Source organism: Magnolia sinica, chromosome 18, assembly GCF_029962835.1.
Source record: "Magnolia sinica isolate HGM2019 chromosome 18, MsV1, whole genome shotgun sequence".
NCBI classification, from domain to species: domain Eukaryota; kingdom Viridiplantae; phylum Streptophyta; class Magnoliopsida; order Magnoliales; family Magnoliaceae; genus Magnolia; species Magnolia sinica.
Genome location: NC_080590.1, coordinates 11,200,672 through 11,219,506, shown reverse-complemented (window position 1 = coordinate 11,219,506; position 18,835 = coordinate 11,200,672). Strand labels below are relative to the sequence as shown.

The 18,835-nt window shown below is 41.1% G+C and overlaps 1 protein-coding gene across 5 annotated transcripts in view; it reads right to left on the bottom strand.

The window, feature by feature from the left end:
• LOC131232729 (uncharacterized) overlaps positions 1-18,835 on the bottom strand; it is a 47,840-nt gene that overhangs the window by 9,569 nt on the left and 19,436 nt on the right. For all 5 annotated transcript variants that reach the window (XR_009164922.1, XM_058229180.1, XM_058229177.1 and 2 more), the window contains exons 29-35: positions 12,801-12,983; positions 12,471-12,706; positions 12,239-12,374; positions 12,013-12,138; positions 11,341-11,389; positions 11,031-11,104; positions 10,809-10,925 (exon numbers count right to left, since the gene is read on the bottom strand). Coding sequence is in view for 4 of the 5 variants with exons in the window: in XM_058229180.1 (XP_058085163.1) it covers positions 10,809-10,925; positions 11,031-11,104; positions 11,341-11,389; positions 12,013-12,138; positions 12,239-12,374; positions 12,471-12,706; positions 12,801-12,983 (921 nt within the window). In the remaining variant the exon portion in view is untranslated. The remainder of the gene's footprint in view (positions 1-10,808; positions 10,926-11,030; positions 11,105-11,340; positions 11,390-12,012; positions 12,139-12,238; positions 12,375-12,470; positions 12,707-12,800; positions 12,984-18,835) is intronic.

Sequence of the window (18,835 nt, the reverse complement as noted above, 5' to 3'; positions counted from 1 at the left end):
CAATATAACCCACAACATGTCGAATAAAGAGAAAAGGTATGCCCACACCTTGAAAGTGAACGAACAGAAGATGAGGTGGTCGAAGGTTTCGACGTCTTTGCTTACGCAAACAACACATGTACATCAACAACTTTCTACCCACCAACCAAATGAAAGCAACAACCTTAGGAGGCTCTCCATAGAACTAGAAATGATAAGTGTGAGCCCCATCTAAGCTTGTCATCTCTAGGCAAAGCCTTTTATAAAAAGAACAAACAAAGAACCACCTTGAGCTAAGATTGGTCCACAACATAGATTCAACCCCTCCTGATGGGGACACGTTCTAGAGGAGGGAGAAGAGGGACATAAGCTCTTCCAGCTCGCTATCTGAGAGGTTCCTCCTACAAGGGGGCATCCAACATACCAAGAAGCTGCTATAAAAGAAACAATCCACCACTTTCAGCTCTTCCAAAATCACAAGACTAGCTAAGCTAGGGAAGTCAATGTGCGAAGGATAGTCGTCGCACCAAGAGTCCTTCCAAAATCTGATTCAAGCATCATCACCTATGAAGAAAGACTTCTTCCCGAAACTTCCCTCTTAATGCCACTTTAGATCTCCAAATTCAAGAAGCCCTATAAAGAGAGGAGAGGACTCCTTGAACTCCCACCCCTTTCCCAAGCTATTATCTCGCGCTAGAAGTGCCCTTCCTCCATCTTGAACTGCCATAGCCATTAGCCGAGAAGCGGCTAGTTCATAGTGCAAAAGTTTCGGAATCACACGCCACCTTGGGCCAACGGCTTACACACCTCCTTCCATCACAACAAGTGGAACTTGTTGCCGTCTTCTAATCCCCTCAACAAGAAAACCCTTCTCAACTTGTCCAACCTTTCCCGCACTACTTGCGGACAATTAAACAAAGACGAAAAATAAAGCGGCATGTTGGAAAGATGATGGGGACATCTCTCACACACACACACCCCCTTACGCACGTACGCAAGGAAGAGGGCCCCACCTTCGATCTGGATCGATGACAACATCCATGGAAGGCCTCCAAGTTAGAGGACTGTGTTTTCGTTCCTTGGGGTGCACCCGATCATCATGTGGATCCCATCATTGGATCTCATGAGTGGCCCACTACCCTAGGTGACCTAGGACTATGAGTTTTGCTTATTACTGTTATTAGGAACATCATGAATGGTTTAAATTGCATTGATTAGTTGTTATTTTTTATTACTTCGTCTTTAAGCAATAGTATGTGCACATGGCGCGGCTTTTGAGGTATAGGTTTTTCTTATAAATAGGCAACCCCTTGTAGGGTTTTTTTCATTGAAGATGATTAATAAAATTTTGTGTTTTCCTGCTTCTCTAATTCTTTGAGTTGTGGAAACTTAATTGGGTGTTAAACCCTCCCTTCTTCAAAGGGCTAACTACCGTGATGTAAAAACACACCCATCTCAAATCGCCCCCATCTCCTACCCTCCATATTCCTCATCTCCTACAACCATCCCCTCATCAAATTCACTCACGTTTGCAGCTAATCTTTCCCCTACAGCAAATTTCTACAGGAGGGCTGAAACTTTGGCGGAGTACTATGCTCAAACCGATCATCAGTTTGGCCTGAAATTTGGAGGGAATGTGGCCCATCTCTGGCCGACCAGGCCCTCACTAGCCGATTCCAGATTCATGGGCCCCACACACGTGCGGGCCGCCATCCACGCACATGCGTCAGGACGGTTTGTTGTTCACACGTGCGGGCTGATCACAGGTTCCCTCTCGTCTTTATTTCACTCCTCTTTCGCATTATTTCCATAACTATAACCCTAGATCATATCAAATCCCCAAGTTTTATTCCACTTTTGAAACCCTAGGTTTTCCCGAATTGAAACGTGAGAATCCCTTAGATTGGGAAATAATCATTTGCATGTGTGGATGAATCTACTATCCTTTGAGCCCTAACATGTGTAGGCTTAGACCCTCGTAGATTCCCCTTATTGAATGCTTGACTTTATGTGGGATGTGGAATTATCGTGATTGTTTCTAAATTATTATGATCTAAAGCCTGAAATCTTGCACATCATATCTAATTTTCATGTCCCGCATCAAATTTGGCATCAAAGCTTAGGTTTTTCATTGGGGATTACATTGCATGTTTAGGGTTTAGTCTACTCGCATTTATTTTGCATTAAATTTCATCATATAGGGTTGTTTAGGATCCATCATTCACAACATAGACTGCTGAATTTTCTATTGTCAAAAATTCCCCAATTTTCATTGCTAAATTTTCTATTAACAAACTGTTTGGACAGTTATGTTGCTAGAATTTTCGGAGCGTTGCGTAGTTTCCCTCGTATAGTCCAATAGGAGCATTTAGTCCCATTTAGACGCATATAGTTGCATTAGAGAACCTTTGAGTTGAGTGGGTAGTTGTATGCCCACACGTACTGGTAGCAGTTTTGGATTGCACCCTGCACTAAACATGGAGCAATTACAAGAGTCAATGGACAACATAACCCAGTAATTTGAGTCTTTGGGTAGGCGCTTGGAACAACGTATTGACCAACGCTGGGATCAGCTTAATGTGCGCATTACCTAACTAGAGACCTCCGCCTGGGCAAACCCCGCCAATGGGGAAGATGCCCAATCTCGGACAGGTGGTCAAAGGATAGACAAGCGAATGGGGGTGGCCAAAGAAACGGACATAGGCGCGCACCCGTGCACCCACCCCGCGAGGGGCATTATGATCATTATAACCCAGATGCGCAACTCCTCAAGAGAGTTAGAGTAGAGACCCCTACTTTTAATGGCCACTTGGGCCCTAAAGCTTTTCTATATTAGTTGACGGATATGGACTACTATTTTGAGTGGTACGATATGTCGGATGCTCATCGAGTCCGATTTGCCAAGATGAAGCTTGTGGGCCAAGCAAAGAGATTTTGGGCTACCGTGGAGCGAAAGAAAGAGGTTGAGGGAACCCTCAATAGTCCATTGGGGAGAAATGAAAGAAACTCTTAAGGAAAAATACCCCCCTTTCTCTTATCACACGAGGTTGGTTGAGGAATCAAAGTCCAAGTCTAAGCCTCTCCATATTCTAAATACCAAAGACTTTGAGCGAGAGACTGAATCGGACTCGATGGTGTACGCCCTTGTGTCTAGGAAAGCGCACCAGAGGCTAGTGCAAAGTTACCCACTGAGGCCATTCCGGTAGTGAATAAGTTTCGAGATGTCTTTCCCGATGAGATGTCTTTCCCGATGATCTACCAGATGAGCTCCCCCCTATGAGGGATATACAGCAAGTCATTGATTTAGTCCCCGGGGCGACTATACCAAACCTGTATGAGGTGATCAATAGGAGTCTAGAAAATTTGCCCAAGTGTTTAGTGGGGGAGCACACTAGGATGTGGAACACTGCACTACCTATCGCCGAGTTTGCATTTAATAGCTCTATCAATAGATCTACAGGTTTAAGTCCTTTTGAAGTCGTTACTGGTTTAAAAACCTAGGAAGCCTGATCTTGTCCCTATGTCCCTGTCCCATAGGCCATCAGAGTCTGCAGAGTCTTTTGCATATCACATTCACTTATTGCATCAAGAAATCAGGCGAAAGATCAATACTAGCAATGAACATTACAAAATTTCTGCTGACCAACATAAACGATTCAAGGAATTCAATGTAGGGGACTCTGTGATGGTCCACATCAGGCCAGAGCGATACCTTCAGTGAGTCATTCGTAAATTACACGCGGGTAGCGCTGGACCATTCAAAATTATAAAACGAAACGGTTTCAATGCGCATGTAGTAGATCTTCCACCTTATATGGGAATTAGTTCCACAATCAATGTGAAGGATCTAGTTGCATTTCAGGGGACCACTGATACATTGTCCAACCTGTCACCTAACTATCCTGATTCCCCAAACCTTTCCCTTGATTCATGGCCCCCTCCCGACCCATCTGCCCAGCCTCTACCTCTCATACCTACCCTTCCCACACCTAGAGAAGAGATGGAAGATATTTTGGACCATCAGATAATATCGACGTCAGACGACAGATTTCAAAAGTTCTTGATCAAGTGGAAGTCACGCCCAGCTTCAGACAGTACATGGCTCACTGAGGAGCTTCAAAGACTTGATCCTGGCATCTTGGAGCGATTCAGGAGTTTTGTTTTGCCAGTAGCGAAATCTTCGCAGTTGGGGAGAGTTAATGGGGACATCTCGCGCACACGCACGCCCCCCCTTATGGACGTATGCAAGGAAGATGGCCCCACCTTCGATCTGGATTGATAATGACATCTATGGAGGGCCTCCTAGTTAGAGGACTGTATTTTGGTTCCTTGGGGTGCACCCGATCATCATGTGGATCCCATCATTGGATCTCATGAGCGTGGCCCACTACCCTAGGTGACCTAGGACTGAGTTTTGCTTATTACCGTTATTACGAACATCATGAACGGTTTAAATTGCATTGATTAGTTGTTTTTTTTATTACTTCATCTTTAAGTAATCATATAAGCACATGGTGCGGCTTCTAGGGTATAGGTTTTTCTCCCCTTGTAGGGTTTTTTTCATTGAAGATGATTAATAAAACTCTGCGTTTTCCTACTTCTCTAATTCTCTGAGTTGTGGAAACCTAATTGGGTACGAATCATTCCCTTCTTCGAATGGCTAACTACCATGGTGCGAAGCTACACTCATCCCAAATCGCCCCCATCTCTTACCCTCCATATGCCTCATCTCCTACAGCCATCCCCTCATCAAATCCACCCACGTTTGCAGCTGATCTATCCCCTACAACAGATTTCCAAAATCTGACCCTGCAGGAGGGCTGAAACTTCGGCGGAGCACCGTGTTCAAACCGATCAACCATTTGGCCTGAAATTTGGAGGGAAGGTGGCCCATCCCTAGCCAATTCCAGATTCGCGCGCCCCAACACACGTGCGGGCCCCCATCAATGCAAGTGCGTCAGGCTGGTTTGTTGTCTACACGTGCAAGCTGATCACAGGTTCCTTCTCATCTCTATTTCACTCCTCTTTCGCCTTGTTTCCATAACCCTAACCCTAGATCATCTCAAATCCCCAAGGTGTATTCAACTTTTGAAACCCTAGGTTTTCCCGAATTGAAACGTGAGAATCCCTTGGGTTGGGAAATAATTTTTTGCATGTGTGGATGAATCTACTATCCGTTGAGCATTGTTTGGTCTATAATTTTTAATTGATTCAGCCCTAACATATGTAGGCTTGGACCCTCGGTCCCTCATAGATTCCCCTTGTTGAATGCTTGACTTTATGTGGGATGTGGAATTATTGTGATTGTTTCTAAATTATTATGATCTAAAGCCTGAGATCTTGCACATTATATCTATTTTTCATGTCCTGCACCAAAAGAGCTGCTTTGATTAGGGTCAAACAATTGCCCAAGGAGGGAAGGAGTGTGAGAGGGAGAGAGCAACTCTTCCACTTAGACAGCTTCCTTTTGACTCTCTCCACCACCTTGTCTTAAAGATGCTTAGCAGGCTTCCCTATGCACAATGGGAGCCCCAATAGGTGAAAGGGAAAGACCCGACCTTACACCTAAACGCTATGCCAGCCTACTAGGTGAATGCCCAAACATTTCACTTTTCCCGATATTGATCCTCAAGCTTGAAACCGCCTCAAAACATGCAACTATTTTGCGTTGGTTGTCTACCATTAAAGAATCAGTGTCCAAAAAATAATTATACCATCTGGAAACTAAAGATGTGAGACCCGATCCACCAAAGCCACCTTGAAGCCATTAATGAGATTAGTCTCTTAGCCTTTGGCTAGCTAGCGGATAAAGGCTTCTGTTATGACTAACAAGATATAAAGGAAGAGCGGGTCTCCTTGATGAAGGCACCCAAATAGCTTGAAGAAGCCTTTTGGGGATCCATTCACAAGCACCCAAAAGATAAGAGACCCAACACAAGCCTAGATCCACCTTCTCCACTTTTCTCCACATCCAATCCTATCCAACATGTAGCCAAGGAATTCCCACTCTACATTATCATAGGCCTTCTCAATGTCTAGTTTGCAAAGAACCCTGGGTTTCTTCTTTTTAGATCTAGAGTCAATGCACTCATGGGCTATTGGAGCATTGTCCATAATTTGTCTACCTACCACGATGCCTCTTGGTTTTCTAAAATAACACAGCCTAGCACTCCTCAAAATCTCATGGCAAGGATCTTAGCCAAGATCTTGTATAGGCTCGTGATAAGGCTAATAGGTTTGGAGTCTTTAAAACTTTCAGCCCCTTCAACTTTAGGGATAATTGCGATGAAAGATGCCCCAAGTTCTGGGGGTAAATGATCTTCTTCAAAAAATTCTTTGAAAACGCAACCACATTTGCACTTATGACACTCGGGCTGCTTTGTCTCTACCCGAACTATCCACCACCTCCTCAATCTCGAATTCCAAGACCAAGCTTTCAAAGATAGCAGCTTGATCCACCGATAGGCTGTCAAAAGGAAGATTATCTAGCCTCGGCCTAATCCAATGCTCTTTAGATAGAAGCTTCTCATGGTACCCCACTATCGCCCTACATACTAATTTCTCGAGCCTTGAATCATCCACAACAAAGGAAGAAATTATGTTGTTTCTAGCTCTTGCTGAAGCGAAGCCAGGGAAGAGTTGTGTGTTCTTATCTCATTCTTTCATCCAAAGGGCCCTCAACCATTGTCTCCACTTAATCTCTTCCTTAAAGAAGTTTGAGTAGTCCACTAAAAGTTTTGAGCATTTGACTTTATCCTTGTTGGCTCACTCTCTCCTCTCCTCTTCAATATTAATAGCATGGAGATCCTCTAGGATACCCACCCTTTCCTGCTTTCCACCTCCCTAACCCCCAAAACATCCCTCTTCCAAATCTTCAGATTTTCTTTAAGCAACTTCAACTTCTATGCAATCTGGTGCTTGTCGTACCCATAGCTTAGGAGTGCTACCAACGTTTTACCAACCTGAAAAACCCCTCCGCTTACTTCCAGCCACCATAGCTCAAACCTAAACGGTTTGGGGCCACAACTCTCGGTATCGACCCAAAGAATGATGCGTCTGTGATCAAATGTAGGTCTTAGAAGGGCCTTACAATGAGCCAACTGGAACCTGACCATCCATTCCGGCAATACCAGAAATCTGTCTAGGCATGACAGAGTCAGACTACTCCCGTTAAACCATGCGAACTTATCTCCTGACATGAGGATGTTTATCAATTCATACTACTAGATCCAAGCAGCAAAGTTATTCATGCTTCTGGTTAGCCGCGAGCCACTCGACTTCTCGTAACTAAAGTAGGTGACATTGAAAGAAAGCGTGTTCTAATCTCATTCTTTCAGCCAAAGGGCCCTCAACCATTGTCTCAACTTAATCTCCTCCTTTAAGAAGTTTGAGGAGTCCACTAAAAGGTTCGAGAGTCTAACTTTATCTTCGTCGGCTAACTCTCTCCTCTCCTCTTCAATATCAATGGCATGGATATCCTCTAGGATACCCCCACCCTTTCCGTCTCGCTAACGCCTAGAACATTCCTCTTCCAAATCTTCAGATTTTCTTTAAGCAACTTCAACTTCTATGTAATTTGCTGCCTTCCGTACCCAAATCTTAGGAGTGCTACCAACCTTTACCCACCCAAAAAACCCCTCCGCTTACTTCCAGCCACCATAGCTCAAACCTAAACGGTTCACCAGGGGGGGACTCTCAGTATTGACCTCAAGAATGATGTGTATGTGCTCAGATGTAGATCTCAGAAGGGCCTTACAATGAGCCAACTCCTCCCAAAGAGATAACTCGCAGCTCCTCCCAAAATATGGAATCTGTTGACTGCCTTACAGGGCCCATAGACAACAGTAAAAAGCCACTTGAAGCCAGGAGACATCTTAGATAGGACCACCGAAATAGAAAACTCATTGTACTAGCTGTCCTCTTTCCTCCAAGTGCTCAAGTTCCAAGATAACAGAACGCCCTTGCCAAGCCTTCAGCATCTAAAAAAACAAACTTATTGGATTTCAACCCCCAGATCTCATTTACAATTTATGTAATCTATATTAAGTAGGCAGTTTTATGTAAAATTCCCTTTCCATTTCTATTGTTTGGTATATTAAGTAGGTAGTTTTCTGTAAAATTCCCTCTCCATTTCTGTTGTTTGGCAAAGATATTTTCCACAGGAAAATGATGAATCACTAGTGAGTATCGAAGTGATGGGCCCAATAGTTAGGACTATCTATCGATGGACCGACATGGTTTGGAGTTAGGACCAACTATAGATGGCCCCACATGGTTAAGATCATCCAACAATAGGCCCCACATGGAAATACACATGGTTAGGAAGGATCGACTAACAATAAGCCCACATGGAAATACACATGGTTAGGAAGGATTGACTAACAATAAGACACCCCCCCAATCATCTCATGATGGCTCCACATGGGAAAACATAGTTAGGATTGGTTGACAATAGGCCCCATGTGATTAAGATCATCTGACGATGGGCCCTACATGTAAATACACATGGTCAGGATCAACGAACCATGGGACCCATACCGTATGGAAATACACATGGTTAGGAACAACTAACAATGGGCCCATTTCAATGTTTACCATATCGGTATCGTGTTATGTATTACACCATTGGGATACATATATAAATCGGTTATCGCACGGGATATATCTTTTGTATCGGGTAATGCATTACACTTTTTGGGAAATATGGGGAAACATTGGGAAATTGGTTGAATTTTTTAATAAAACTTCAGGGATTGTTAAAAAAGACATTAATACACACTTTTAAATCATAACATTACAAAAAAAAAAAATTGCGTATCATAGGCTTACCTTGTATAGGGTCCTAAGCCATGCGTTGTCTCACTGAACTGATGCAACTATATTCAAAGTAAATTTAAAACTATTATAAATGTAAGAATACATATATAGAAACACAACCAATACACTCAAAATCAAAAGAAGAGGTAGAAATTTAGACCAACTACCCTCAAACACTCTGAAATTAAAGTGTATCCACTTATTCGAATTTTCCCCAAATCGGACCACCTACCCTCAAATTTCAAAATTAGAGTGTATGTGATGATGATTTCATCAAACACTCCTAAATACTGTGAAATTGGACTCAAATGACCGCTACTAGAGGTGAAATTTTGATATTTAAATTTTTTAAAAAAAAACCATTATTTATTTTTATTATTTTTAATTAAAATTAATTTCTTTTGAAAAAACACAAAAACTTCATGAATAAGTAGACTAGGCTCATACATGTTTGATTTCGTATTTGGAGTGTAAGAATGAAACCAATTTAGGAGAATTTGGAGAAATTTCAAATTTCCCCCCAAATCGGCCCACCTACCCTCAAATTTCTAAATTGAAAGTCCAGATCCTTGATTTTTCATGCAAAACATGAAGAATCAAGAATTTTTAACCTTTTCACATAGATTTTATATGATTCACACAAAAAATTTAAAATGGATCAAAATGCAAAAACACTCACCGAATGAGAACCGGCCCCAAATTCGGAAAAAAAATAAAATAAAATAAAATAAAAATCTTGATTCCACTTTGAAATCTAGGTTTTTCCCCAAAAGCATGGTGTGCCGTAAAGGCCGTTACATAAAGGTAACGGTGGCAACCGTTACACATTATAGGGTCGTAACGGCCGAAACAACCGTTATGGAGAAAAATGACCTGTAATTGCCGTTAACGGCACGTTATGTCCCCTATAAAGGCCATAATAGCCCCGTACTGGTCTACTACGGGACAAACACAAGTTTTTCGTACTTTTTAATCAACATTACGGGGCAGATACAGGTTTTTCAGGGGGGGTTTTCAATAAATAAAAAAATGAATAAGAGAGACAGTAACGGCTGTTACGGGGCCGTAACAGCCATTATGCCCCGTAACATAAAGGTAACAGTGGTGGCCATTACGGCCACCGTTACCGTTACAGAACACCTTGCCCAAAAGATTGCACAGGATGGACAAAAATCCACCTACAATCTATTTAGAAGAGAGAAGATTTAAGGAAAATGTGGAAAAAAACAATTGAGTTAGAACGGGTTTTTGGAGGAAGTCCTCACCGTTCCTGTTTGGTGTCGATGATATCTATCGATACCGACAATATCGTTGATACGAAGGATTCTTTGAAAGGAAAGATTACCGATATCTTGTGATATCGACGATACAATGCAATACCTTCACAATACATTGCGATACATTGACCGATATCAGGTAATTAATACATTCCAGGCAGGTTCTGCATCGCCCACATGTGACACCAACAATATCAGCCAATATTATCGATATTGTAAACATTGGCCCAGATAAGCTAATGATGAGTGCCACATGGTTAAAGACCACCTAACAATGGGCCACAGTATGTCCAGAAATACACATGGTTAGGAACAACCAACAATGGGACCAGATCAGCTAAAGATGAGTGCCACATGGTTAAAGACCATCTAGTGATGGGCCACAACATTTCCGCAAATACAAACATGCCCTAATAACATGAGCATTGATTGATGAACATAGGTCTATTACAACAAACATCAGATTTTGACCAGAAAGGAAGTTAATATATGATTGTAAATAATCTCTAAAATTAACATTTTTGTAAATAAAAACATGTACCAAATGGGTGATGAATTTTGCAAAAAACAAATCGACAAAATTTTGGAATAGAGAGGCATGATCTAAATGCATGCGATCTATCACGATCTTTTTGATATGGGCACTGCAAACTGGAAATCACAGTGTGCTGCTAACAACTTTGCAAAAATAATCGTCTAATATAAGGACAAAAATCAAGTCACTCAAGGACATACCCAACTCGTCAATTCCTTGACAACAAGCTTGCAAACATCCCGAATAGTGGCCAGAATTGCCAGATGGGACGCAATGTGGATACCATTTGATGAGTTCTCATATAAACTTTTAAACACCTGAAGTACCAACATAATTGGACAATAACAAACAAATTACAAATTCAACAATAAGCAGATGCTTAATTTTTTAATCCAAAATCTCAAAAGCACAAGAGAGCACACCTTTTGAGCCACAGCCAATGCAGCTTCGTCTCGGCTTACACATCTGAGTATGATTTCAGGCACTTCAGCAATGACTCCCTGCATGAAAGTGTAAACCTTAGATGTTCCTGACAAGTTCATTATTAGGAGAGTGGCTTGACAAAGTATACCCAAGATTGACTGCTAGAAGCATACTCATGTTTCTTCCACATTGACATGCATCAAGATTAATGATATGAGTTATTCACAACCATAGATTTTCATTCAAGTTCCTAGCTTGCCCAACTTTGGAAAGAAAAAAAAAAAAAAAAAAAAGTTCTAGTAGAAATACTTGCCTGAATTTCCACATCTCTAGCATCTTTAATAATCAAAGCTTCCAGCTGAAAGAAAAGGAGCATCAACTAAGATGTCAAATGATTTTTTTCCCTTTAAAAAGTACAACTAAAAGAAAACATGAAAGGAACAGTAAGGAAAAAAACTTTTGGAGAATAACAGATTGGTTCAGGCAAAGCAAAACCAGAATGTTGGTGGCACTTGAGCCAGATATCTCCCCATCAGAAAAGGGGGTGCATTACCAACTAAGCTGAGGATTATATAAAAAGAATATAGAGGTAAATGGACCACAATATGAAGCATAGGTGAATGGAAAAGACAAGAGGAAGCTGGAAAAGAAAAGAAAATTTGAAGCTGGAAGGACATAAATATGAAATGAGAAAAATACAAATGAAATGCAACAGCTGTCCATATTCACTGGATGAAAACAAACTCCCGAGTATTTATCCAACAAGCTTGTATCTATTCAAAATAATGAAGATAAGTAGCTCCTTCAATCATATATTTGCATGTTTAGCAATCAGCATGCTTTCCAGATTGATTACGTTAGTACAGGCATGCAAATGCAGCATAAAAAAATCACTTATATGAAGTAGAAGTAGAGCCCAATGGATGTCAGTTCAGAAATGAAAACTGAATTGATGGAAGTACCAATGGGTGCACATGGTACCTTCTGTGCCAGTATCTGATACTTGTCCAGTGCCTCTCCTGTTGATAACAAAGGTTCTGATGTTCCACTTCCGAGGCGCTCTGTAGCAGATGTTGTGGATAATGACTGTAAAACAGCCCCTGATTCCTTTAATCATATTAAATGAAAATGTCTCAACATAAAGATCATCAGATAAAATAAAATTTGACCAAAAAAAAAAAAAAACAGAGAGACAAAAATTCCTGACTTTCGCTGCACTGGAGGATTCCACCGAGTGCAATTCAGGGACTGCCACAGCTGACGGAAATGACGGGGCAGCAGAAGTGATTTCTGCACCATGCTGGATAACACCATCAGTCACCCCAACATGAGCTGTGGAGGCACTGTAATTTAAAAAGAGAGGATTGCAAGTTGGTTAGGTAGGGGTCATCATAAGTAGGTAGGACGAGATGGAAGAATGAAGTAGGAAAGAAACACACCTAAGAAGTGCTGAAGCAGGGTCCATCTCTTCGGGAATCAGATCCAAAGGCTGGGTAACTGTACCGAGTCCTGAAGCCACTTGTGCAGCTGAGTAGATGCTTGAATTCAGCTGTCCTGAAGTTGAACCATATACACGAGACATGCCAGAACTGACAGGATTTCCAGATGAACCAGGTGGACCAGAAGGTACAGCATTTGAACTTGACTGATTTTGCCACGGCAACCTGACAAAAGCCTGATAACCAAGAAAGTGGAATTAAGTAAAGGGAAAACCAAATCACATTCAACCAGAAGAATACTTTAAATCACAAGGACAGGGCACGAGGTACCTCATATACTCGTTGCTGGGTAGTGGACAAGCGACCAGGCTTGGGGCGAAGTGCCTCTGGTACCGAAGCAAAAGGGCCTTTTGTGTAAGTACTTGCCTCAAAATATGCAGCACCAACCCCTTCCCTCTGCTTCCTCCTAAAAGCAAGTGACTGAACTATTTCTCCATCAATAGTTTGCAATGCCTGCCACAATATGCAAAAACATTCAATAGAAAACCCTCGAAAAAAAAGAGGCACTGCAAGTATAAATCAGTATAACAAGATCAAAGAATCATCATTCAAAAAAACAACAAGATCAAAGAATTGTAACAGGAAAACCAAGCGTACTTCTGACAATCTTTACTGTGAGAAAGCCAATCCCAAATAACTGATACAAGGCTGTGACAATGATGGGGAAGGGGGTGTAGGGTTAGGACTTGGGAGATTGGAGGCGATGAATCTAGCCTTACTGGAAAAATCAAGGTGTTCAATAACGGTAATGGTGGCTGTAATGGCCGCCGCCACTATTGTTACAACCCTTTTTATTTTCTTTGAAAAAATCATTTCTGGCGTAACGGTTACAATCGCCATTATGTAACCAATTTGAAATACGAAAATGGCCTAGGAGATTGGGCCGGAAGATCATAGTCTATGGAGGAAAGTGGTGGCTTCCTAGTACAGGTTGGAGGGGGGACAGTTGATTAAAGACTCACCTTTATATAGGGGTTCTGGGATTTGAAAGGCGATTGAGAGCGTAGCTAGCAAGTTTAAACGGGGAGTAAGTTTCGCACTTGGAGATAGGGAGAGGATTTGCTTCTAGGGAGATGCATGGCTTGGCGAGGGGCCACTTCATGATGAGTTCCCAATGCTAGTTAGGATTGCTATGGCTGGAATTATTTGCATTGCTTAGTGGTTTTCCCTTTCAAGTGGGGAACCGGTGTGGTGCCCCCCATGCAGGAGGAATCTGTCGGACGAAGAGACTGAGGAGTTCATTCAGATTTAGGATCGGCTTTATGGCATTAGTCCTGCAGCTGGAGAGAAGGATACCACGTGTGGAGATCGGAAAATTCAGGCAAGTTTTCCCTTTGGTCCTGCTATGGGTTGCTCCCTCAATCATTGTCAGATAAACGGCCAAAACACACGGGCTTTAGGTTGGCTTTATGGCGCTCCTCCAAAGATAGTGGCCTTCACTTGGTTGGCTGGAAGGAATAGAGTGCTCACTATTGACAACCTTCAAAAGAGGGCTACGGTCATTCCTAACATGTGCCCCATGTGTTTGAGAGATGCAAAGTTGGTAGACCACTTGTTTATCCATTGTCTGTTTGCGAGATTGCTGTGGGAGAGGTTCTTCAGTTTATTCAAGGCTTCTTGGGTGATGCCGGGGACCACTAAGTGTTTTTTTTTCTTCACATGGTGGCAGTTTTGGAAAATGAGGCATGGCTCTGTGGAGGCCTGATTTGGGGTAAAGAAACAATCAATGTTTTGATAAATGCGGCTCGGTGTCAGAAGTGTTTTGGAGTGCAAAATCAGATGTGTTTGATTGGGCTTTCTCCTTAAAAATCTCAGGCCATTGTATCTCCTTGCCTTGAGCTGGGTTTGGTTCTTTTAATAAAACATCATCACGTTTCAAAAAAGAAAACGATGAGTCTTTAAGAGTAAGAATCTCATATTTGGGCACAATTTTATGCCAAATCTTAAAGACAATATTAATATAAAATTCTACTAAGATGGGTATTTTTGGAATCATTTGTATCATACTAAACGTGTGGGACAAAATAAAAATAAAAATTATTTAATTTAATTTAATTTAGACCCAAGCTTTCCCATTTTAAGGCAAACAACCCTTGCAAACATGAAATAAGCCACCCAATTTAATTTACATTAATGAGATCTCTAACTGTAAATCGGGGGGGGGGGGGAGGGGGAAGGGGAACATGTCCGGTGGCCAGATGAGCAAAAAACTTCTGCCAACCTACCATTTAAAAGTCAACCCCATAAGGCAAATGTGATGATGACGACGATGGGAAAAAATATGCAGCCAAACTAAATAAATTTTGCCTAACCCAAGCAGTTCGTAGGCAAAGTCCAAGTGGCAGTCATGAGCTGTGTGAATTCTTCCAAAATTGATGTAGCACATGCTAGTGGGACATCCATGTGCAAGATTTGTTGGACCTATGTGGGTGAACATGTGATCTTAGTCGTGTTGTATCTTGTTCTAGCATTTTTTTAATAAAATCAATTTTTTAACCTTCAATATAAAAAAACATGTGAATGGTCAATGGATGAGATAAGGCCGAAACAGTCCACACGTAGGAAGTTTTTGAGAATAAACAATATACTATTTCATAACCACACATGGGAAACGGATGTTTTGGTAAGGGTGGTAAATTTGGGGACCCTAAATTTTGTGTGCTTATCAAAGTTGTTAGTTGTTGACTGTTGCTATTTTGTGTGGTTTTGTTGTGATTGCACATGATCCAAAGGTAGCTACTAAATAGGCATATGCACTTGTAGGAACTATGGTGTAAATGTTGGTCTATCAGGAGGTCCATATAAGAGCCAAGGGGAGGACTCATGTTAACAATTTTCATCTTGATTTTGTTCAGAAAAAATTGTCTTTTGTAGTTGAGTTTTGCTCCATGTAATGGCCCTTCCACTAGATTATCTATAAATTTGAAGCTTTGTTCCTCCCTCTTGGGTATCAAGTTTTTCTTCTCTGCTTTTAGCATACTCATCCTCCTTAATTTTAGCCCTCTAGTTACGTGTAGCTAACCAGTAACGTAACCTCCTGACAAATCCATCTTCTCAAATAAATACCATACCAAAAATATCAAATAAAGAAAATGCAAAGACAAAGGATTATTCATGCATGCCATTGGGAATGAAATGGACACACACACATAGTGATAAGGACATCTGAGCACCATTTAGAGGGTACCAGAGGAAGAGGAGAGTTATGGCCCCAGTGCCAGCATCTCTGTGGTTGGATCAGTGTTCGCATTGTCGACGAAATGTCGATAATATCGGTGTCGCTAGACTAGCGACATCGAAACCCCCATTTTTCGTTTCTCTCTGGATTATCGGCGAAATATCAGCGATATCTTCGATAATATTGGATTTTTTCCGACAAAATAGGTCAAAGGCGAAAAAAATAAAAAAAAAATCCTTTGATTTCGGTAATACCTGGTTGATGGTTGATCGGAACTCGGAAGAAAAGAATCTCGTCGGCAGCAATCGACAGCGCTCGTCTCGTGTGACTCACAAATACATGATTTCGGCGATAAATCAGGGATTTCGGGAGATTCTTCGAAACCCTCGGTCGAAAATCGCCCGCCCTCGCCGAAAACCCCTCTTCGCAGACGAAAACCCTTATTTGTTTTGTTTTTTTTTTTTTTTTTAATGCTTTAGAACTACGGAAGCAAACCGACGCATGGTGCGCTTCAGCGTACTGAGCAAAGTTTCTGGGCCCACCGTGAATGTATGTGATTTATCCACGCCGTTAATTCATTTTTCTAGTTTATTTTAGGGGTAAATCCCAAAATTAAATCATATCCACAGCTCCAGTGGACCACACCACAAGAAACAATAAGAATAATGACTTTCACCGTTGAAACCTTCTTAGGCCCCACAGTGATGTTTGTTTGTCATCAAACCTTTTGTAAATATAAAAAGGCATGGATGGAGGGTTAAAATAAATATCAGCTTGATTCAAAATTTGTGGCCACCAGGAAGTTTTTAATGATATGCGTTCAATTCACACAATTCCTGTGATGTGGTCCATTGAAGATTTGAATGTGGTTCAATTGTCGGGTCACGTACTAAAATAAACCTTCATATATGATGGAAGGTGCAGATGTAAGGTACATACTTTATAATGGGTCCCACAGTTAGGGATCCACCAGAAGTGGATTGGCTGTTGTACCTCACACCAGCTATATGGTTGTTGTGGGTACGTGTCGTGCGAAGGTGAGCACTGACGCTCCTCGAGCTCCGAGTTGTACGAATGGTTAAAAGGAGATCAAAGTTACATTGGCCCCACAGTGATGTATTTATTATATCTACACCGTTCATCTGTATTTAGAGTTCATTTTAGAGCATTAACCAAAAAATGAATCATATCCAAAGATTATATGGACCACACCATAGATAGCAGCGGAGATGATGATTTTCACTGTTAAAAAATTTGTAGGGCCCACCATAACGTTCATTTTGCATCCAATCTGTTCATAAAAACACAAATATCTAAATGCAGAGGAAAATCAATTTTCATATTAATCCAAAACTTCCCTGACCCCAAAAAGGGTTTCAATGGTAAACCTTCAATCCCCCACTGGTTTTTGCAGTGTGGTCCACTTGATAGTTATATCTGTCTTATTTTTTGTCTAAAGGCTTAAGACGAACTCTTCAAACGGATGAACAGTTTGGATATAACACATACCTCAGGATTAGACCCACATAACTTGATGACATCTACACCAACCAATCCGCTTCCAGACTGCACCAGAACGGAAGTGAACTGCGTACTGAGTTAAGCTCAGTGGGCCTGTTGTAATTGTGTATTTTATCTACTCAGTCCATCCATTTCATTAGATGATTTTAAGGCACAAGCCAAAAATTGAAGCATATCCAAAGCTTAGGTGGACCACACCACATAAAACTATGTGAATTGAATGTTTAGCATTGAAAAATTCTTGGGGCCACAAAAGTTTTGTATCAACTGATATTTTTGTTTTTTATTCATCCATATCCCTATGATCTTATGAACAGTTTGGATGACAAATAAATATCATTGGCCCGATTTCAATGGTGGAAATTATTATTACCACTGTTTCATACGGTGTGGTCAACATGAAATTGAGATAAATTTATTTTGGTTATTATTAGAGTAATTTTTTATGGAAATGTATATTTTTTTGGCCCCATTAAATGAAAACTTATTATTTAATGCATTTTTTTTACAAATTTTTAATTTCTAAATATGCAAATATGTGTATTTAGGCATGTCCTAAAGTTTCATGAAAAAATTTCACCGTTATCTCCATGTTTTCGCATTTTTCTCCGAATTTCGGGTTATCGGCGATAACGATATTATATCTTTATCTCTGGCCAGCGAAACTTGTAGCGATACCGACAACTCGAACACTAGGTTGGATGATCATTATATGAGGCCCAGATCGCATATGTAACCACTTGGAAGACCCCAAATGCATTTTATACATATTGAAAGACCTCACATTGGGAAGATGCATATGGGCTACATATAGGAGTGGACACATCTAGATCATTGGATCGAGTTATACATCTTGAAAGACCTCACATTGGGAAGATGCATATGGGCTGCATATAAGAGCTTGATAGACACACCTAGATCATTGGATCGAGTTTTCACATCACTTGAACCGTTGGATCTTTATCATTGGATCGTCAAAGCATCGTGATCATTAGACCATCATGACCGTGGACCACCCACCATAACGGCCCGTAACGGACCCGTAAAGGTTCTGTAACGGTCCTGTAATAGTTTTTTCAAAAAATAAAAACGGGTCGCAATAGCCGATACGAGGGCCGTAACAGTCGTTACGGCCCATATCATAACAGTAACAATTGGTCCCCGTTTCCGTTTTGGAACACCTTACCGTAACCCTAATCCCTAAAATCCCAAATCCTAGGCCTAATTTCCTAAAATCCTAAGCATAAATCCCTAAAACCTCAAACCCTAATTCCCAAATCCCTAAACATTATTTCTCCCAAATCTGAAAATCTGAACCTATTTTCCAATTCCCTAAGCCTCGAAATCAGCCCAAGCCTACCAACCCTAACAAAGCAAAGTACTTCCCTTGAATGGTGATTAATACCTATGCTTAGATGGAAGTTCTACCTTCCATAGTTCTATTTAACTGATATTTTATTGGATCTACATTGTTGGACTGTCGTCTAGATTGAACTTGAACATGTTACATAGCTGAATTTGACTTTGTGATAGATTAGTTTTACTTTGTGTTTTCATTGCTCTAATTAATCAGTTATTTAATTTCTTTACATTATTCTAGGTTAAA